The 17,124-nt window shown below is 56.9% G+C and overlaps 1 protein-coding gene across 2 annotated transcripts; it reads right to left on the bottom strand.

Annotated features, from left to right (window-relative positions):
* Positions 1-1,118: 1,118 nt before the first annotated feature.
* Positions 1,119-14,023, bottom strand: LOC133358677 (serine/threonine-protein kinase PLK1-like). Of its 2 annotated transcripts, none has more exons than XM_061577100.1 (11): positions 13,414-14,023; positions 8,111-8,279; positions 7,757-7,901; positions 7,538-7,631; positions 6,774-7,059; positions 5,615-5,669; positions 5,102-5,217; positions 4,883-4,960; positions 3,902-4,056; positions 3,018-3,200; positions 1,119-2,017 (listed from the first exon to the last, which is right to left on the bottom strand). In XM_061577100.1, the coding sequence occupies exons 1-11, from the start codon at positions 13,795-13,797 to the stop codon at positions 1,808-1,810; spliced, it is 1,875 nt and encodes a 624-aa protein (XP_061433084.1). In that variant the 5' UTR covers positions 13,798-14,023; the 3' UTR covers positions 1,119-1,807. The 2 variants fall into 2 exon arrangements, with proteins under 2 accessions (XP_061433084.1, XP_061433083.1); XM_061577099.1 differs by having other exon boundaries at positions 5,615-5,672; positions 13,414-14,022.
* Between the last annotated feature and the right edge of the window lie 3,101 nt (positions 14,024-17,124).

Raw genomic sequence — 17,124 nt, 5'->3', positions numbered from 1 at the left:
CAGACAATGTTCACAATGCTCCAGCTGAGGTCTTAAACGCTCAAATGGGCATCACAGATTGGGCCAGGGGCATGGACTTGGCCCTGCTCGCGAGCTCGGATTGACAGATTGGTGCACAGCATAAATACACCATCACTCAACACCCTGGGGTCCCCTATGGGAGGCAAAACGCCGTAAATTGGTGTCAGCCACTTAACCAACAGCCTACCGTAGTGTCTGTGGCATTGGCCAAGATGGTTATGAACTTGGGAAAAGAGAAGTGTGACTCCATTCTAGCCAAGGCTCAATGCCACCTTGCTCACCGCGAGCCAAGCTCAGGGTCATGGTCCCCAGCTACACACCCCTCCACCCCCTTTCAGGATCTTCCATTGAGGCCAAGCGGCTCAATCCCGAGTCGAGCTTGGAAAGAAGCAGCGCTTTGACAAGCCAGGCAGGACAAGGAAGTAGCTGCTCACGGGACTGGGATCACGACAACCCCCCCCCCCCCCCCCCATTAGACACGCGGAGAAATATCTCACCTCACATGGCCCCCGGGTAGAGAGTGAGTGGATTTATCCTGGGACTCCCCTTTCATTGTGTAAACATCAGCACGGTGGAGACAAAGGCAGGCTAGGTGCAGGTACTGGCCCACCCAACCCTCATGTTGCAGTGCCGGCTATAACAGAGTTCGCCCCAAGCCTGTTCAAGGTTATACGGGAGGCGCCTTTGTGAATGGATGAGTGGGGATCGAGTGAGCGAGCGACTGGATGGTTGCATGGGTGAGCAAGCGAGTGGGTGGGCGAGTGAGCGGGTGGGCAAGCGAGTGGGTGGGCGAGCGAGTGGGTGGGCGAGCGAGTGGGTGGGCGAATGGTTGCTTGGGCATGCGAGTGGGTGACTAGATTATTGCATGGACAGGTGAAATGCTGACCACACCGTGGTGCAGTGGAGATGGAGTGTCAGGTGGGTAAATCATAGGTACGTCCACCAGCCTCACAGCGTGTGGACATCGTGCAAGAGCGGACCACGTGGCTCCCGAGCAGAAGCCCTGGGTTCGGCCAGCAGTAGCGCCAGCTGACAGTTGCAAGCCTGCGCCTTTAAGTTGTGTTTTTTAACCGGCAAGAACAGACCCGGGGGCCAGAAAATGTAAACTCTTTTTATTAATAAATGTCCGCAAACGTGAAGACGGCGAGATCATTTTGAGAGCAAATTCGAGTGAAAGGGAAGATGGAGAGCAGCCGCAGCAGCTCAAACAGAGGGGCTGCTGGGGAGAAGTAAAAACAGCCACACGTGTACACTCGCACATGTACACGTCTCACACGCACACGCACGTGTACACACTCGCACACGCGTCTGTACAGCGCTCTCTCCGCAGCCCTATGTACAAAACCGCAAGGCTCACCGGTTGTGCCGTCACAGGCCCCAAAGCACCACCCTCCCCCTTCCCCAGCTCCCCACACCCGGGAAAGAGAGACACCCACCCGGCCTGCGCACAATTTTTTTAAAACGAGTGATAAAAGAGAAACTCTTTCGATGACAAAAAAAACGACAACTAAAACAAAACCAAACCCCCACGATCGCTACACGGGGGGGGTGGAGGTGTGTGTGTGTGTGGGGGGGTGTGCATGTTGGGGGGGGGCCGGGCCCCCCACTCTGACGAGTCTCCCGCACGGCGCATGGTGGACAAGGGCGAGGCGGGGGAGGGGTGGTGGCGGCGCTCCGGGTGACGACTTCTCCCGGCACCGCTCCATCCTCCCGAATGGCGATGCCCGACAGTGCAGCGCGGCAGGCGAACGAGCGGTGGTGGTGGGAGGGGGGCAACACACGTGGCTCAGGGAGCGGCGATCTTCCCGCGCACGGCGCCCGAGCGGCTGCTCAGCATCTTCTCGGCCATGGAGCGCGCGTAGCGCAGGCGGCTCATCAGGTCGGCGCTGCAGCCGTGCTCTGCGAGCAGCGCCAGCCGCAGCGTGCGCGCGTTGCGCTTCTCGTCGATGTACGTGACGGCGCCCATCAGCGGGCACAGCATGATCTTGGCGTGGTCCTGCGGTGGGTGGGTGGGGAGGGAGAGGGGGGGGGGTGGAAGGTTTGTTGGCGATGATACAAACGCAGCCCGCACGGAGACCCGCACCCCTCCGAGCGCTCGTTAACCCCTTTTCCCGTCAGAATGACGTTCGCGTGTAAACGCCATCGGTCTTCTGGTTCCGATGACGTGCATGCAACACCATCGGCACGGAAGAAAAACTAAAAATAAATTTAAAAAATCTGACACCGGAGCCACGAGCTCCGGTGTCGGAAAGGAGGGTTGGGGGGGGGATTCGAGGCCAGATGCCCCCCCCTCTCCACTGTCGTACAACACCTGAAACAAGTCACCAGGATGCAAGGGGGGGCAGGAGACCGAGGATAGGGGGGGGGGTGTAACCACTACAGACGGGGAAGCCAGATTCGGAGGGGCAGAATGTCAAAAATGCCCGTTCAGGCCGTCCCTTACCGCTCCATTTTATTTGCGTCAGCTGCGCATTTCGGCTGTAGCTCTCGGTCGCTCCTTCCCCCTTTGTGTGGACCCCCCCCCCCCATCCTCCCCCCGTGGATAGTTTGGGGGCTGCGAGCCTGCCCCCCCCAATCTTTAGGTCATCCCTGCTTTTCATAACAGGTTTGGCTTATTGGTTGACTGTGCGCGCGTCACAACGGGGTGAAAAAAAAAAAAATCGGGCCGCACATTTGCTTCGAAAAACTCATAATAAATACTACATTCATAAAAATGTAACATTTTTGTATTGAAATTTTTTTTGTGAAAATTCAACTAGATTATAATTATTGAAAATTAAATAAATACAAGTGAATAATAAGAAAAACATACAAAAATGGAATTCTAAAATAAATTAAAATATACAATAACACAATGCTGTAAAAATAAACAAAAATATCTCTACTAAAAAAAAACACTATCGCTACCGAGGCTCCTACGAGGCCATACGGGGAGGGCGAAAAACGCCGGCCCCCCATCCCCACCGCTCCCCCACCGCTCCCCCCCCGCCCCCCACCTTGAAGAAGTTGATCTGCAGCGTGCCGTTGGAGAGGTGCAGCACGATGGCGGAGCGCGTGCGGAACCACGTGCGCAGGTAGGGCAGGCGCGCCAGCTCGTCGCCCTCGCGCGTCGGGATGTTGGCGCCCGCCTTGAGCAGGTGCTCGCTCATGTAGCTGTGGAAGTACTTGGTGAGAGTCACCTGGCGACGCGGGGAGGGGGCGGAGACGAGGGGGGGGGGGGGGTCAGCGGCAGCAGGGAGACGTCCCTTCGAACCCGCCGCCCGACTTCTCAGGAGCGGGGAAGGAAGGGAGAGAAATAAGTATAACCCGTAAAAACAAAGTTTTTCACTATAAATCCTTTATATGCGTGGCGGCTAGAGTCCTCTCGTCCTCTGGCTTGAGATGGCTGCCACCTATGGGTCAGATGATTGCATTGCACCATTAGGCAATTGGTAATTAAATATATTTTTGTCCTAAAAAGTGTAAAATTTTGGAAAAAATATTTTCACGAACATTGTCACGCGCAACGAGTCTGTGTGGAAAATGTCAGCTCGATTGGATCACGGGAAGTGGGTTAAAAAACGACCGAAAGATTTGCACGGTCCTAAGCAAGCAAGCAAGCGAACTTAATATAAAGGATTTAAAAAGCTTCGTAAGCTCGTCGGATTCCGCCGGCCTCAAAAGAAAGATTCCCAGACGGATCCCGATGGGGCGAGGCGCACGCCAGGGTCGTGAAAGGCGACCCTCCAGGCACACACGGCCAACATCGACGGCACGTTGACGGAGACAAAGATTACCGCCCCCAGCCACCTTCGTTTTGCCGGTGCCGCCGTCAGGGGTCGTGGTGGTTCACACACCCAGAGCGGAGGGGGGGGGGGTAGATAGCCGGGGCGACGCTCACTTTCTTGGTGAGTGCCGTGGGGTACGAGTGCATGGAGAAGAACGACTCGGTGAGGTCGCGCTCGATGTACTGGATCTGCTCCCCGTCCGGGTAGAGCAGCATGCGCGTCGAGTCGTTGAACAGCACCCCCACGCTGTTGTCGCACAGCGTGTAGCCTGCAACACGCACACACACACACGCCACACACACACACGCCACACACAGTTAACACCGTCGCGGCGCTGGCGCTTCAACGAATGTTGAACTTCAACCGTGCTGCAATCGGAGGCCATCACGCGAGCGAGCGGAAGGGCTCGACGACGGGAGGTCCACGGCACGGACCCCCCAGGCCTCCTGTACCACATCACCCTCGCCTCACCTCTAGCCCGCGCCACTCACCCACCTCGCCCTCCACCTCACCTCTCGCCCATGCCACTCACCCACCTCGCCCTCCACCTCACCCATCACCTCACCTCTAGCCCGTGCCACTCACCCACCTCACCCATCACCTCACCCCTAGCCCATGCCATGCCCATTTAGCCCCCTCTATCCGACCAAAGAGACGATGCTTGGGAAGCATGCGGTGTGGCTGGGCGTGCAGGCTACGTCACTTGGCCAACACACACACCGCCACCACCACCACCGCCACCGCCACCACCACGCGGCGGCGATGTCACCACGGCGCTTGTGCCAGGCCGTGCGCACGTCAAGGCCAAGCGAAGTGTCGAACGCCCACTGGCAGGTCACGGGACAGACCCAGATGCCACGGGTCGACCGACCGAGATGACTGGCAAACACACACGCAGCACAACGACGTTTTCACCACGCGGCGCACCCCGTGGCGCACGCACATGGCCTGTAACCCCCCCCCCCCCCCCCCCACACACACACAGCCCGTACCCCCCCACGCACACATAGCCCGTACCCCCCCCCCCCCCCCACGCACACAGCCCGTACCCCCCCCCCACACACACACGCGTGCACGGATTACGGGCGACTCACCGAGGCCGTACTTGTCCGAGTAGTCGACCCACTTGCTCACCCAGAGCACGGGGACCGCGGCGGGGTCCTCCGCCTCGTCTGGGGGCAGAGACGCGACGGGGTGAGACGAGGTGAGAGGAGGTGAGAGGGGGCGAGACGGGGGACGCGACGAGGTGGGGACGGGGGACTGTGTGGCAGGGAGGAGCGTGCGGGGGGCGGGGCGAGGAGTCTGCTGCTTACCCTCGCGCACGAGCAGACGTTCCGAGGGCTTGGCCTCGAGCAGGCGGCTCAGCTGAGAGAAGAGGTCCGTGAGGTAGTAGTCAGAGCTGCCCACCACGTCCGCAGCCACCACGTCACTGTGGGAGAGGCCGGGGGTTACCACCCATAGTTCACCATTCAAACCCCACAAAGACAAAGATCCCCCGTGTCGCCTTAACAGACTGTCGGGGCAAGTGCTGTTAGAGCACCACCTAGGGGGCGGGTGGCAAGCACCACGCCCCACCGCCTTCGTCTCCCCGGCGGCGATGTTTGCTACACGCCGCACCAGGTAATCATTTGAGGCCGAGTCGACCTAGGGGAGGCCCAGAACCGGTTCAGATATTTCACGAGTGGGAATTCAACTCGGGTCGCCGGGTTCGTAACGCAGCGCCATTGCCAGGCTTGCCACCCCCCCCCCCATCGCCCACCCCCCCCTCACCCCTCACCCAGCCCCCCCCACCCCCAGCCCCCCTCACCCCCACCCCCCGTGCTCACCTGGGCGCCGGCAGCACTTCCTTCTTCTCTTCGGCCTTGCGTGGCGCCCCCGAGTCTTCTGGGACAGGGGTCAGGGGGTCACCAACAGCGACACGGTTAGGGGTAGGCCAAGGAGGGGGTGGGCAGGGGTTTGCAATAGGGCCAGGGTTGTGGGCAGGAGGTCCGACACAAGGGGCAGGGAAGGGCAGGGAAGGGTAGGGGGGGCAGGGGGGGGGGGCGTTATAAATACGGCCTTTGGGCATCCCATTAGCCCAGAGGTGGCGGGCGGGTTTAACGGACACATTTAGTATTTACGCGATTTAACCCAACAACAAAACAACCTCCGGCAGATCCTTCCCCTGCACCCCCCGCCGCGGTGGTCAGCACGGTTGGCCCCCGCACGGTGCAGAACAAGTTCACACGCACGGCGAGCGCTCAACCGTGACGGCGCACGGCGGCGTCGGCCTACCGCGACGCACAAACTCGCGGCTCCCGGCAGCCGCCGCCACTTCCGTGACAATCGCCCACAAGCCCACCAGGCGCTACCCGCGTGCCATTAGTTTTAAGATTTATTTTTTTACCAGGCAAGATCCCCCCATGCGGAGCTGTGCAGCTATTTTTCAGACGCGACCCGGTCATCTCAAATGGTAGATCAACGGAGTCGGCGCATGTGGAAATTTAAAGCAGCCAAATGCTCTAAAACGTGTGGCGATGTCGATTCTAAAATGTGGAGGGAAAACCCGGAGGACCCGGAGAAAATTCCACGCAATCACAGGGAGAGAGAGAGACACGTGCAAACTCCAAATTTACAGCAGCATACAGCAATCGTGCTGTGACGGTTCCACCTGAAGACGGAAGCTTGTGTTGCCCCCAAAACGTCGTGATTTTTTATTTTACTTTACGTGACTTTACCGAAAAAACCTAAGAGTACAGCAGCAGGCGTCAGGGTTGGAACCAAAGCCACGACGTCCTGCGTACTAGGCGATGTTGTTCACATCTCCTCGCCACCATGATTATGATGACGAGACACCACAAACTCCAAATATACAGCAGCGGGCGTCAGGGTCAGGATCGAACCCACGACCTCCTGCACACCAGGCGAGGTAGTTCACATCTCCTTGCCACCGTGGCTCCCCCAATCACCCACAAGCCCCCCCAACGAGCGCCACGCCTCCCTCACCCTTGTTGAGCTCCAGCAGCGGCTTGCGATGCATCGCGGCGGTCCCAGCGACGCCAACGCCGCCGCCGCCAGTGATGGCGGCGATGGCCGAGAAGGCGGGGGGCAGCTGCGGCTGCGGCGCCAGCGAGAAGCGCGGCGCCATCGAGAGGCAGGTGGTGGGGAGGCGTGCCGGCAGGTAGCCCGTCGTGAAGAACTCGTCCTGCAGCAGCTCCGCAATCGACGGCCGCAGCAGCGGCTCCGAGCGCAGCATGCGGGCGATGAGCGCCCCGGCCACGGCACTCACGGCCTGGGAACGAGCGAGCGCACGCCACACACACACACACCGGCCGGTGAGCCCTCACGGCCGTGACACGGCGGCAGCGGTGGCACCACGCGCGAGCTGTCGAGCGCTCGGCGTTGTACAGCCACAGCAGCACCGCGGGCAAAGGCCGGCGACGGCACACGTGCGCGTGCCGAACGGCGTTCGCGCCGTACGTAGCGGACAGTCCGTGTTACGATCGATCGGAGGTGCGGGAGGACAACTAAACACACAAGGGGGTGGGCGGCCAGCACCACGACGCCCGGCCGCCTCCCCCCAATGGCGATGTTTACACACCGCGCCGGGTATTCATTTAAGGCCGAGCCGACCTAGTGGAGGCACGGGACCGGTTAAGATATTCGTCATCCGGTGTTGGTGGCCGTGAACGGGGAGTGAACTCGGGTCGCTGGGTTCATAGCGCGGGAAGGCGAGCGAACGAGTGAGCGAGCAGGTGAGCGATGATCACCTTGGGGATGGTGTACTCTGTGCGCTTGATGCGTGCGTACGTGTCCTTGAGCGAGCTCGTCTCAAACGGCGGCTTCCCCACCAGCAGAGTGTACCTGCAGCAGCGGGGGGGGGTCAGAGTGGGGTGTCACGTGGTGTACAACAGGAGGCGGCTCGAGCGGTCTCAGATTCTGTGTGGGCGTTGTGCTGCTCATGGCCGGCGGCGGCGCGTGGTGCTCACATGATGCACCCGATGGACCAGATGTCCACCTCGTAGCTGTGGCCCTTCTTGATGAGCACCTCCGGGGCGATGTAGTTGGGCGTCCCGCACAGCGTCTTCTTGCGCTCGCCATCGTACTCGATACGCGTCGCCAGCCCAAAGTCTCCTGCGGGCGAGCGAGGGGGCGAGCGTCCGATAAGCGGACGAATGGAGAGCTCGTGGCGAGTGGGAGGCCTTGGTGTCGGGCGATCAAACTGTAAACCTGTTTTTATTCTACCAGGTAAGACCTACTACGGAGTGATGGAGCTCTTTCAGAAGTGTGAGAGGGGGCGGGCGAGATGGGGCGAGCGAGCAAAAGGGTGCGGGCAAGCTCACCGATCTTGACCTCCATGTCGTCATTGAGGAAGAGGTTGCCCAGCTTGAGGTCACGGTGGATGACCTTGTTGGTGTGCAGGTACTGGCAGCCCAGGATCACGTGACGCAGGAAGTAGCGCGCCTCCGGCTCCGACAGCGCCTTGCGCCGCTTGTGCAACTCCATCAGAGACTGCGCCGACAAAGGAGAAAGACAGTATTTAGGACTGCAGGAGGAATCCGATTAACTATGACGCTCTCTTTTCAGATCTCCAGTAGGGGCACAGGGTAAGAACGTTACGACAAACATTAAACACACGACAAGAGTGCAAAGTTGGGTTTTGACGAATGCGGAGATGGCTGAATAGGCCAATCCAAGTCCACACACACCCGGCCACCTTTGTATGCGACCTTTGCCGTGTGACCTGCCATAGACCAAGCGTGGACCAAGGGTGGACCAAGGGTGGACCAGCGTGGTCCCAGCGTGGACCAAGGGTGGACCAGCGTGGTCCCAGCATGGACCAAGGGTGGACCAGCGTGGTCCCAGCATGGACCAAGCGTGGCCCCAGCGCGCCCTAGTGGCCGCTACTTCAACTGCAGCGTGGCCAAGAGCGGCCTAGTGGCCAACGGGGGTATCACACGAAAACCAGGGGATTGCGTAACATTTTTAAAATCTAAGTCTAAAATTTCTCACGTGTGTGATTTGCTTGCAATTTTATATCCTTTGCAACCCCCCCCCTCCCCATCGCGTTCCTGCATTGATGTTGTAACGTTCAGACCCCGTGGCCCCCCCCCTACCAGAAATCTATGTTGGTGCAAAAAGAGCTTTACGGCTCATCGGATTCCTCGAGTCAAAAGTAAAAGATTCTGACGATTCGAAGTGGCTTATCATCACGTGGCAATTTATAGCAGCCAAATATCACAGCCGCATGTTTCTAAATTGGAGGGTAAAACTGGAGGCATCCGGGAGAAAAGAGACATTCAAACTTCAAGTATTTAGCAGGCGTCAGGGTCGGGATTAAACCCACGACCTCCTGTACACCAGGCGAGGTAGTTAACATCTCATAGCCACCGTTATAATGACGACACTACAAACTCCAAATATACAGCAGCAGCAGGCGTCAGGGTCGGGATTGAACCCACGACCTCCTGTACATCAGGCGAAGTAGTTAATATCTCCTCGCCACCGTGATGATGATGATGACACTCCAAACTCCAAATATACAGCAGCAGCAGGCGTCAGGGTCGGGATTGAACCCACGACCTCCTGTACACCAGGCGAGGTAGTTAACATCTCATAGCCACCGCGGCACGAGGAATTATATCTCGATTCAATTGATTGGATAGGCTCCGATGGGTGGTGGATTATCGTTTAAGAAAAAAAAAAATTAGACTCCATCTACACGATCTAACACCACTTCTGGATCAAGCACGAGAGAGAGAGACAAACCGCACGCTTGCAACTACAATGAGAGCTTGGAAGATAGATGGGAGCACTCGAATCAGAGAGCCACGCAACACGGACAGGCACGGGGCGAGCGATGGTCACGTGGACCATCGGGGGTTGGCAGGTTGAGTAACGGGCACAAGCTTCCGTCTTCAGGTGGAACTGTCCCAGCACGCTTGCTGTAACAAGTTAATGATACAGCAAGCGTGCTGTGACGGTTCCACCTGAAGAAGGAAGCTTGTGTTGCCTCCGAAACGTCGTGATTTTTATTTTATTTGATTAATTTTAATTTTTTTACCTACGTGACTTTACCGGGAAAAACCGCAAGAATATGAATCCTTGCAGTCACGAAAGCTTCAAATCTAGAATTAACGGGAACAGCGTTCAGAGGAACCGGACCCACCACCCCCCATCGGAGAGAGATGGAGCGATAGTGACATCAAGATGCTCGTGTGCGGCATCGGTGGTGAGATGGCGAGATGGAGAGAGAGAGAGGGGGGGGGGGGCCTCGATCCAGCAGTGGATTGACCATGGCCCCAATGACACTTCAAATGGAGGAGCCCCCCCCCCTCGCTGCGGCTAATCGAATCGTTAAGGCGGCTTCCTCCCCCCCTACGACCCAGTCAGCCAGAGGCCACTACACAATTCACCAGCACCGCACAGAATGAGATCACGGTCCGACCCCGCGTTGGCAATGAGCCCAAACAAAGCGCAAACCAACGCCTGCCGTGTCGATGACGACACCGGGTGCACACCCCCCCCCCCCTCTTACAAATCTAAACTATTTTTAAATCCTTTATATTAAGTTCACTTGCTTGCTTAGGACCGTGCAAATCTTTCGCTCGTTTTTTAACCCACTTCCCGTGATCCAATCGAGCTGACATTTTGCACACAGACTCGTTGCGCGTGACAATTAATGTTCGTGAAATTTTTTCCCAAAATTTTACACTTTTTAGGACAAAAATATTATATTTAATTACCAATTGCCTAATGCTGCCATGCAATCATCTGACCCATAGGTGGCAGCCATCTCAAGCCAGAGGACGAGAGGACTCTAGCCGCCACGCATATAAAGGATTTATAGTGAAAAACTTTGTTTTTACGGGTTATGCTTGTTGTTTCTATCAGGCAAGGTCCACCAGGAGCTGAGTAGCTCTTGAAGAAGCGAGCTGGCCATCACGAACGATACACTCGTCCCCACGTGTGAAAGTTGGCACAGTGGGGGGCACAGGTGGTGCATCAGCCACTCATCTCGGTCATCTCTCAGTCAGTGGCCTCCTGCCGGCGGGCATTCGACACTTCACGTGGCTTCAACGTGCACCTAGCCTGGCACAAGCGCCGTGGTGACGTCACCGCCACTTAGTGGCCAATGGCGGTTGTTGTGTATCCGCGCACACGGACACACACGCACTTGTTGGGTCTGCCCCGAGATCTCATGCACCTAGCCTGGCACAGTAGGGGGGTACAGCTGATGGCGCATCTACCAGTAGTCATCTCAGGCCGGCCAACCCACGGCACTTGCTGGGTCAGCCCCGAGATCTCCTGCACCTAGCCTGGCACAGTAGGGGGGATACACCAGCTGGTGGCGCATCTACCAGTGGTCATCTCAGGCCGGCCAACCCACGGCACTTGCTGGGTCAGCCCCGAGATCTCCTGCACCTAGCCTGGCACAGTAGGGGGTACACCAGCTGGTGGCGCATCTACCAGCGGTCATCTCAGGCCGGCCAACCCACGGCACTTGCTGGGTCAGCCCCGAGATCTCCTGCACCTAGCCTGGCACAGTAGGGGGGGTACACCAGCTGGTGGCGCATCTACCAGTGGTCATCTCAGGCCGGCCAACCCACGGCACTTGCTGGGTCAGCCCCGAGATCTCCTGCACCTAGCCTGGCACAGTAGGGGAGGTACACCAGCTGGTGGCGCATCTACCAGTGGTCATCTCAGGCCGGCCAACCCACGGCACTTGCTGGGTCAGCCCCGAGATCTCCTGCACCTAGCCTGGCACAGTAGGGGGTACACCAGCTGGTGGCGCATCTACCAGCGGTCATCTCAGGCCGGCCAACCCACGGCACTTGCTGGGTCAGCCCCGAGATCTCCTGCACCTAGCCTGGCACAGTAGGGGGGGGTACACCAGCTGGTGGCGCATCTACCAGTGGTCATCTCAGGCCGGCCAACCCACGGCACTTGCTGGGTCAGCCCCGAGATCTCCTGCACCTAGCCTGGCACAGTAGGGGGGATACACCAGCTGGTGGCGCATCTACCAGTGGTCATCTCAGGCCGGCCAACCCACGGCACTTGCTGGGTCAGCCCCGAGATCTCCTGCACCTAGCCTGGCACAGTAGGGGGGGTACACCAGCTGGTGGCGCATCTACCAGTGGTCATCTCAGGCCGGCCAACCCACGGCACTTGCTGGGTCAGCCACGAGATCTCCTGCACCTAGCCTGGCACAGTAGGGGGTACACCAGCTGGTGGCGCATCTACCAGTGGGCATCTGACCGGCCAACCCACGGCACCTGCTGGGTCTGCCCCGACAACCTCACGCCGGCGGCGAGCCTTCAAAACACTTCACGTGGCAGCCTCAAAGTGCACCTAGCCTGGCACCGCGGTGACCAATGGCGTTGTATTTGGTAGTGGCCCTCTGCTCCATCCCCAGCGGATATCGAACTTCCACATTGGGGACCGATTCCTGCTCGTGACGGTCAATCCGAACCGGTCCTGGGACCCCCCTAGGTCCACTCGGCCTTGAACGAGCAGCCCTGACAGTCTCTGGGGTCAGGCTGACAACGGGGTGGGGATCTTCGGTGTGGTGGGTGCCAAGGACCCACCTCGTTCAACCCCCAGGAAGGCGAGGGGGACACGTTCGTTACGAGTGGTCGAAGATGATAATTATCAGCTCACAAAGGAGGGCCTCGGCTCTCCTCTCTCTACCAGTGGTGGCGTGGACAAGGCATATGCAGGGCCTGTTTATGTTTCTTATTTAAAACGTATTAATTACAACATCACCACCACCACTACCAACAACGCAAAGCTCCCCTCGCAAAGCCAACGCCACGCCCGACCGCCTTTGTCTCCCCCAGTGGCGATGTTCACACGCACAACCGCACCCGATATTCATTTATGGCCGAGTCTACCTAGGGGAGGGTGGTGCCACCGGGAGTGACGACACCATAGTCCCAGCTCATCGTCACCGGCGTTGGTGGCCGTGAGCGGGAACCGAACCGGGGTCCGAGGCGTTTGCGGTACCACAACACCCACGTGGTGCAGCGCTAACCACTGCACCACCGCTCCGCACAAAGACAAAGACCCCCCGTGTAGGCTTACAGAAGGTTGGTGGCAAGTGCCGATAGCGAGCGGCAGCACCCGATGCAGGCACACGAGGGGGTTGGGGCGATGATTTTACACACCGCACCGGCTACTCGTTGAGGCCGAGTCGATCTAGGAGAGGCCCAGAACCGGTTCAGACAATCGTCACCTGGTGGTGGCGGCCGTGAGCGGGAATCGAAACTCGGGTCGCCGGGTTCGGAGCGCAGCGCTAAGCGATCACCACCATCACCCCTCCACCATCCACCACCATCATCACCCTCCACCACCACCGCAAACACCATCATCATCCCCCTCCTCCACCGCAAACACCACCATCACCCTCCACCACCACCCACCATTACCCTCCTCCACCACCATCATCCTCCACCACTACCATCATCATGACCCTCCTCCAAAGCAAACACCACCACCACCACCCTCCTCCACCACCCCACCAACCACCACCACCACCAGCCTCCTCCACCACCACCACCATCAGCCTCCTCCACCACCACCATCCACCACCACCACCATCACCCTCCTCCCCCCCACACTCCACCACCACCACCACCCTCCTCACCCGTCGCCTGCACAGCTCCAGGATCACGTAGACGAAGTCGTCGTCCTCGAAGAAGCTGTGGAAGTTGACCACGTTGGCGTGGCCGAGCGAACGGTGGATGGTGATCTCCATGCTCATCTTCTCCTTCTGGTGGGGCTTCATGAGCATCGTCTTGGACACGATCTTGCCCGCGAACACCTCACCCGTGGCCACGTCCGTCATCTCGTAGCACTTGGCGAAGCCGCCCTTGCCCAGGAAGCGACCTCGCTGGTAACGCCGCTTGGTGCCCGGGTCGTACAGCTGCTCGGGGATCTCCTTCACCACCAACTCGGGGGGGGCAGACGCCGCCGCAGACTTGCCACCACCGCCCCCCGCTCCGTGCTGTGGCCGCAGTACGACAGCCATGGCCCCTCTCCCGTTCCTCGCCTCGTCTCGCACTCGATCGCGGTTGTCTCGCCGCTCTCCTCGTCCGTGTGTCGATCTCCTCGTCCGTGTGTCGATCTCCTCGTCCGTGTGTCGATCTCCTCGTCCGTGTGTCGATCTCCTCGTCCGTGTGTCGATCTCCTCGTCCGTGTGTCGATCTCCTCGTCCGTGTGTCGATCTCCTCGTCCGTGTGTCGATCTCCTCGTCCGTGTGTCGATCTCCTCGTCCGTGTGTCGATCTCCTCGTCCGTGTGTCGATCTCCTCGTCCGTGTGTCGATCTCCTCGTCCGTGTGTCGATCTCCTCGTCCGTGTGTCGATCTCCTCGTCCGTGTGTCGATCTCCTCGTCCGTGTGTCGATCTCCTCGTCCGTGTGTCGATCTCCTCGTCCGTGTGTCGATCTCCTCGTCCGTGTGTCGATCTCCTCGTCCGTGTGTCGATCTCCTCGTCCGTGTGTCGATCTCCTCGTCCGTGTGTCGATCTCCTCGTCCGTGTGTCGATCTCCTCGTCCGTGTGTCGATCTCCTCGTGTCTCTCGCACCCTACCTGCAGATCTACCGCGTACCTCGTCGTCGTTGTCGACTACCACTTCAAACTCCGCTTCCGTGCCTGCCCGTAGAGACAGCTGATGGTAGCTACACTCGAGCTTTGCTTCGTAGTTGAGTCGAGACGCGATTGGTGAAGAGATAACAACTCAGGAGATAATTACGACAGAGAGAGAGCGAGAGGACGCGACCCGCACCGTGTCGGCTGCCGTTCACTGCCGGGTTTTTTAAATCTCGGGAGCCGTTGGTCCGCCTCGCTTCTTATTGGTCGAGCCCGTCGCGGTGCACCACGGGACAAAAAACACCCCCCCCCACCCCGACTTTAAACGGCCGTTACCCCGGGCGACGGGGTCCTTCGAACCCCGAAGCGCCTGAGTCGAAAATGTAATTAAACTTAAACTCTAAACGGCGTTTACTTGCACCGAGCGGGAGGAGGGAGCTTATTATAGCGCTTAATATAAATCTTGTCAATTAAAATATTATATTGGTCAACGTTGTTGTGTTTTTGCGAGGTGGTATGGATTTTTTTTGTCAGGCACTTGCCTCGGCCAACCCCTTAAAAGTAGGGGGGGGGTCCTAGCGTTGCTTCACCTCTCCCCCACTCGTGCCCCTCCCCGCCCCTCCCGCGTGAGCCCCGCCCCCTTTCCGCGTGAGCCCCGCCCCCACCGTGGCCAGCCAGCCAATGGGAGCGCGCGTTGTGTTTAAAGGCCCCGGCGTGCTGACCACGTGAGATTTCATTCAAACTGCGGAGCCAATCCCGCGTGGCTGGAGGCGTGGGTCTACTAACGACTTCTCTGTGGCTCCGTCTGTTTAAATCTAGATTTGAAGCTTTCGTGACTGCGAGGATTCATACTCTTAGTTCTTTCGGTAAAGTCACGTAGGTAAAAAATGAAATTAAAATTAATAAAAAATAAAATTATTATTATTATATAATATTATTTTATTTTTTTATTAATTTTAATGAATCCGTTTAAATCCGTTTAAATCTCTCCCGAGTCACGTGTTCGTGTGTTTGTGTGTGAGCGCGGCGTTCAACGGCAATACAATCAACGCGGTTCGTCACGAACGCTTTGGCTTTTAAAACAACAACAACAAAACGACGTTTCGGCCGATGGCCCTTTTTTTTTGGTTCAACACATAGGCTTTCGCGAACTAATATTATTCATAATAAAGTTTTTTTGGTTAGATCGCGTTATTTATAAATGTGTTGTAACCCTCCACCACCCGACACGGCCGAACGGGAAAAAAATGTATCACGTTTACACAAAGGACAAATATTTCGATTTAAAGCTTTCGTGACTGCAGGGATTCATATTCTTGGTTCTTTCGGTAAAGTCACGTAGAAGGGAAATAATAAAATTATAAAAATAAAACATAATAAAATGAAATTCTCACGACGTTTCGGCCACAACGCAAGCAGCCGTCCTCAGGTGAAGAAACAGAGCTGTCGGAAAGACAGCGTCTTAATGAACACTGCTAAGCTTGGCAGCGTATTTACTGGTAGGAACCTCCTGGTTACACCAGCCTACAGGGATCATTGTGTCCGTCCGTCATGCATCTAAAAATGGGAGGGGTGGGGCTGGGTGGAGAGGGGAGGGGCTGGGTGGGGAGGGGCGAGGTGGGGAGGGGAGGGTGGGGAGGGGCTGGGTGGGGAGGGTGTGGGCTGGGTGGGGAGGGTGTGGGCTGGGTGGGTAGGGGCCGATCACCCCGTGGTGCCCTTATAAAACTCAACGTTTTACCTACTCACGCCGGCTTGTGCCCGCCCTCAGTCGGACATATTTGTGGAATACACCACGCCGCCGTTGACCCTGCAGGCCATTGACCGAGCAACCCAACGTTCCTACCAGCTCCCTCCGCAGGAATATGTTTAAGCTGGTAAACGTGACACATTTTTTGTTACTGTTTGGCCTTTTTGTTGTGTTCATGGCACATAGGCGAGATACAGAAGTGGGTAAACTTCGTGGAGTCGAAGAGCCGCAATGGGTGCGTGGTGATTGCGAGACCGTCCTTTCATAAACAACGTTACGAAACAACCCCTTGTGTGAGCCGCATGCCGGAGCCGTGGAAGTGCATGTTATACTGGACTTCCATGGTGAACGAGACAGTCCACGGTTCAGAGGTCGGAAACCAAAATAACAAGAAGAACTATTTATTTCAAATTTCAACAAGCGGCACTGCAAAACATTTAATTGAACATAACCTATATTCTTGGTTATTTCGGTAAAGTCACGTAGAAGGGAAACAATAAAATAATAAAAATATTAAACAATACAATTCTCACGACGTTTCGACTGCAACACAAGCAATCATCTTCAGGTGTGAAATCCACAGCTAGAAAATTTAAATTGTCACGACGTTTCGACTGCAACACAAGCAATCATCACCAAAATAACATCATCATGATTGCTTGTGTTGCAGTCTAAACGTCTTGAGAATTTTATTGTTTTATATTTGTAATATTTTATTATTTCCCTTCTACGTGACTTTACCGAAAGAACAAGAATATGAATCCCTGCAGTGACGAAAGCTTTAAATCAAAATTTAACATAACCTATTAAGGGGCCGTCCATAAATGACGTCACGCGATTTTGGACGATTTTTGACCCCCCCCCCTTCGTCACACGGCGTCACAAAAAGTCAAACCCCCCCTCAAATATGACGTCACGAAGCTCTACCCCCCCCCCCCCAAAAACCATATATACATTTTGAAAATAAAAAATGCTTCAAATCGCTTTAAACTATTGTCATTGTAGTGCGTATTTAATGTG

Source organism: Lethenteron reissneri, chromosome 63, assembly GCF_015708825.2.
Source record: "Lethenteron reissneri isolate LAM-NWPU_2019-01 chromosome 63, ASM1570882v1, whole genome shotgun sequence".
Lineage (NCBI taxonomy): Eukaryota > Metazoa > Chordata > Hyperoartia > Petromyzontiformes > Petromyzontidae > Lethenteron > Lethenteron reissneri.
Note: the sequence above shows the minus strand (reverse complement) of the source record. Positions and strands in the feature narration are given on the sequence as shown.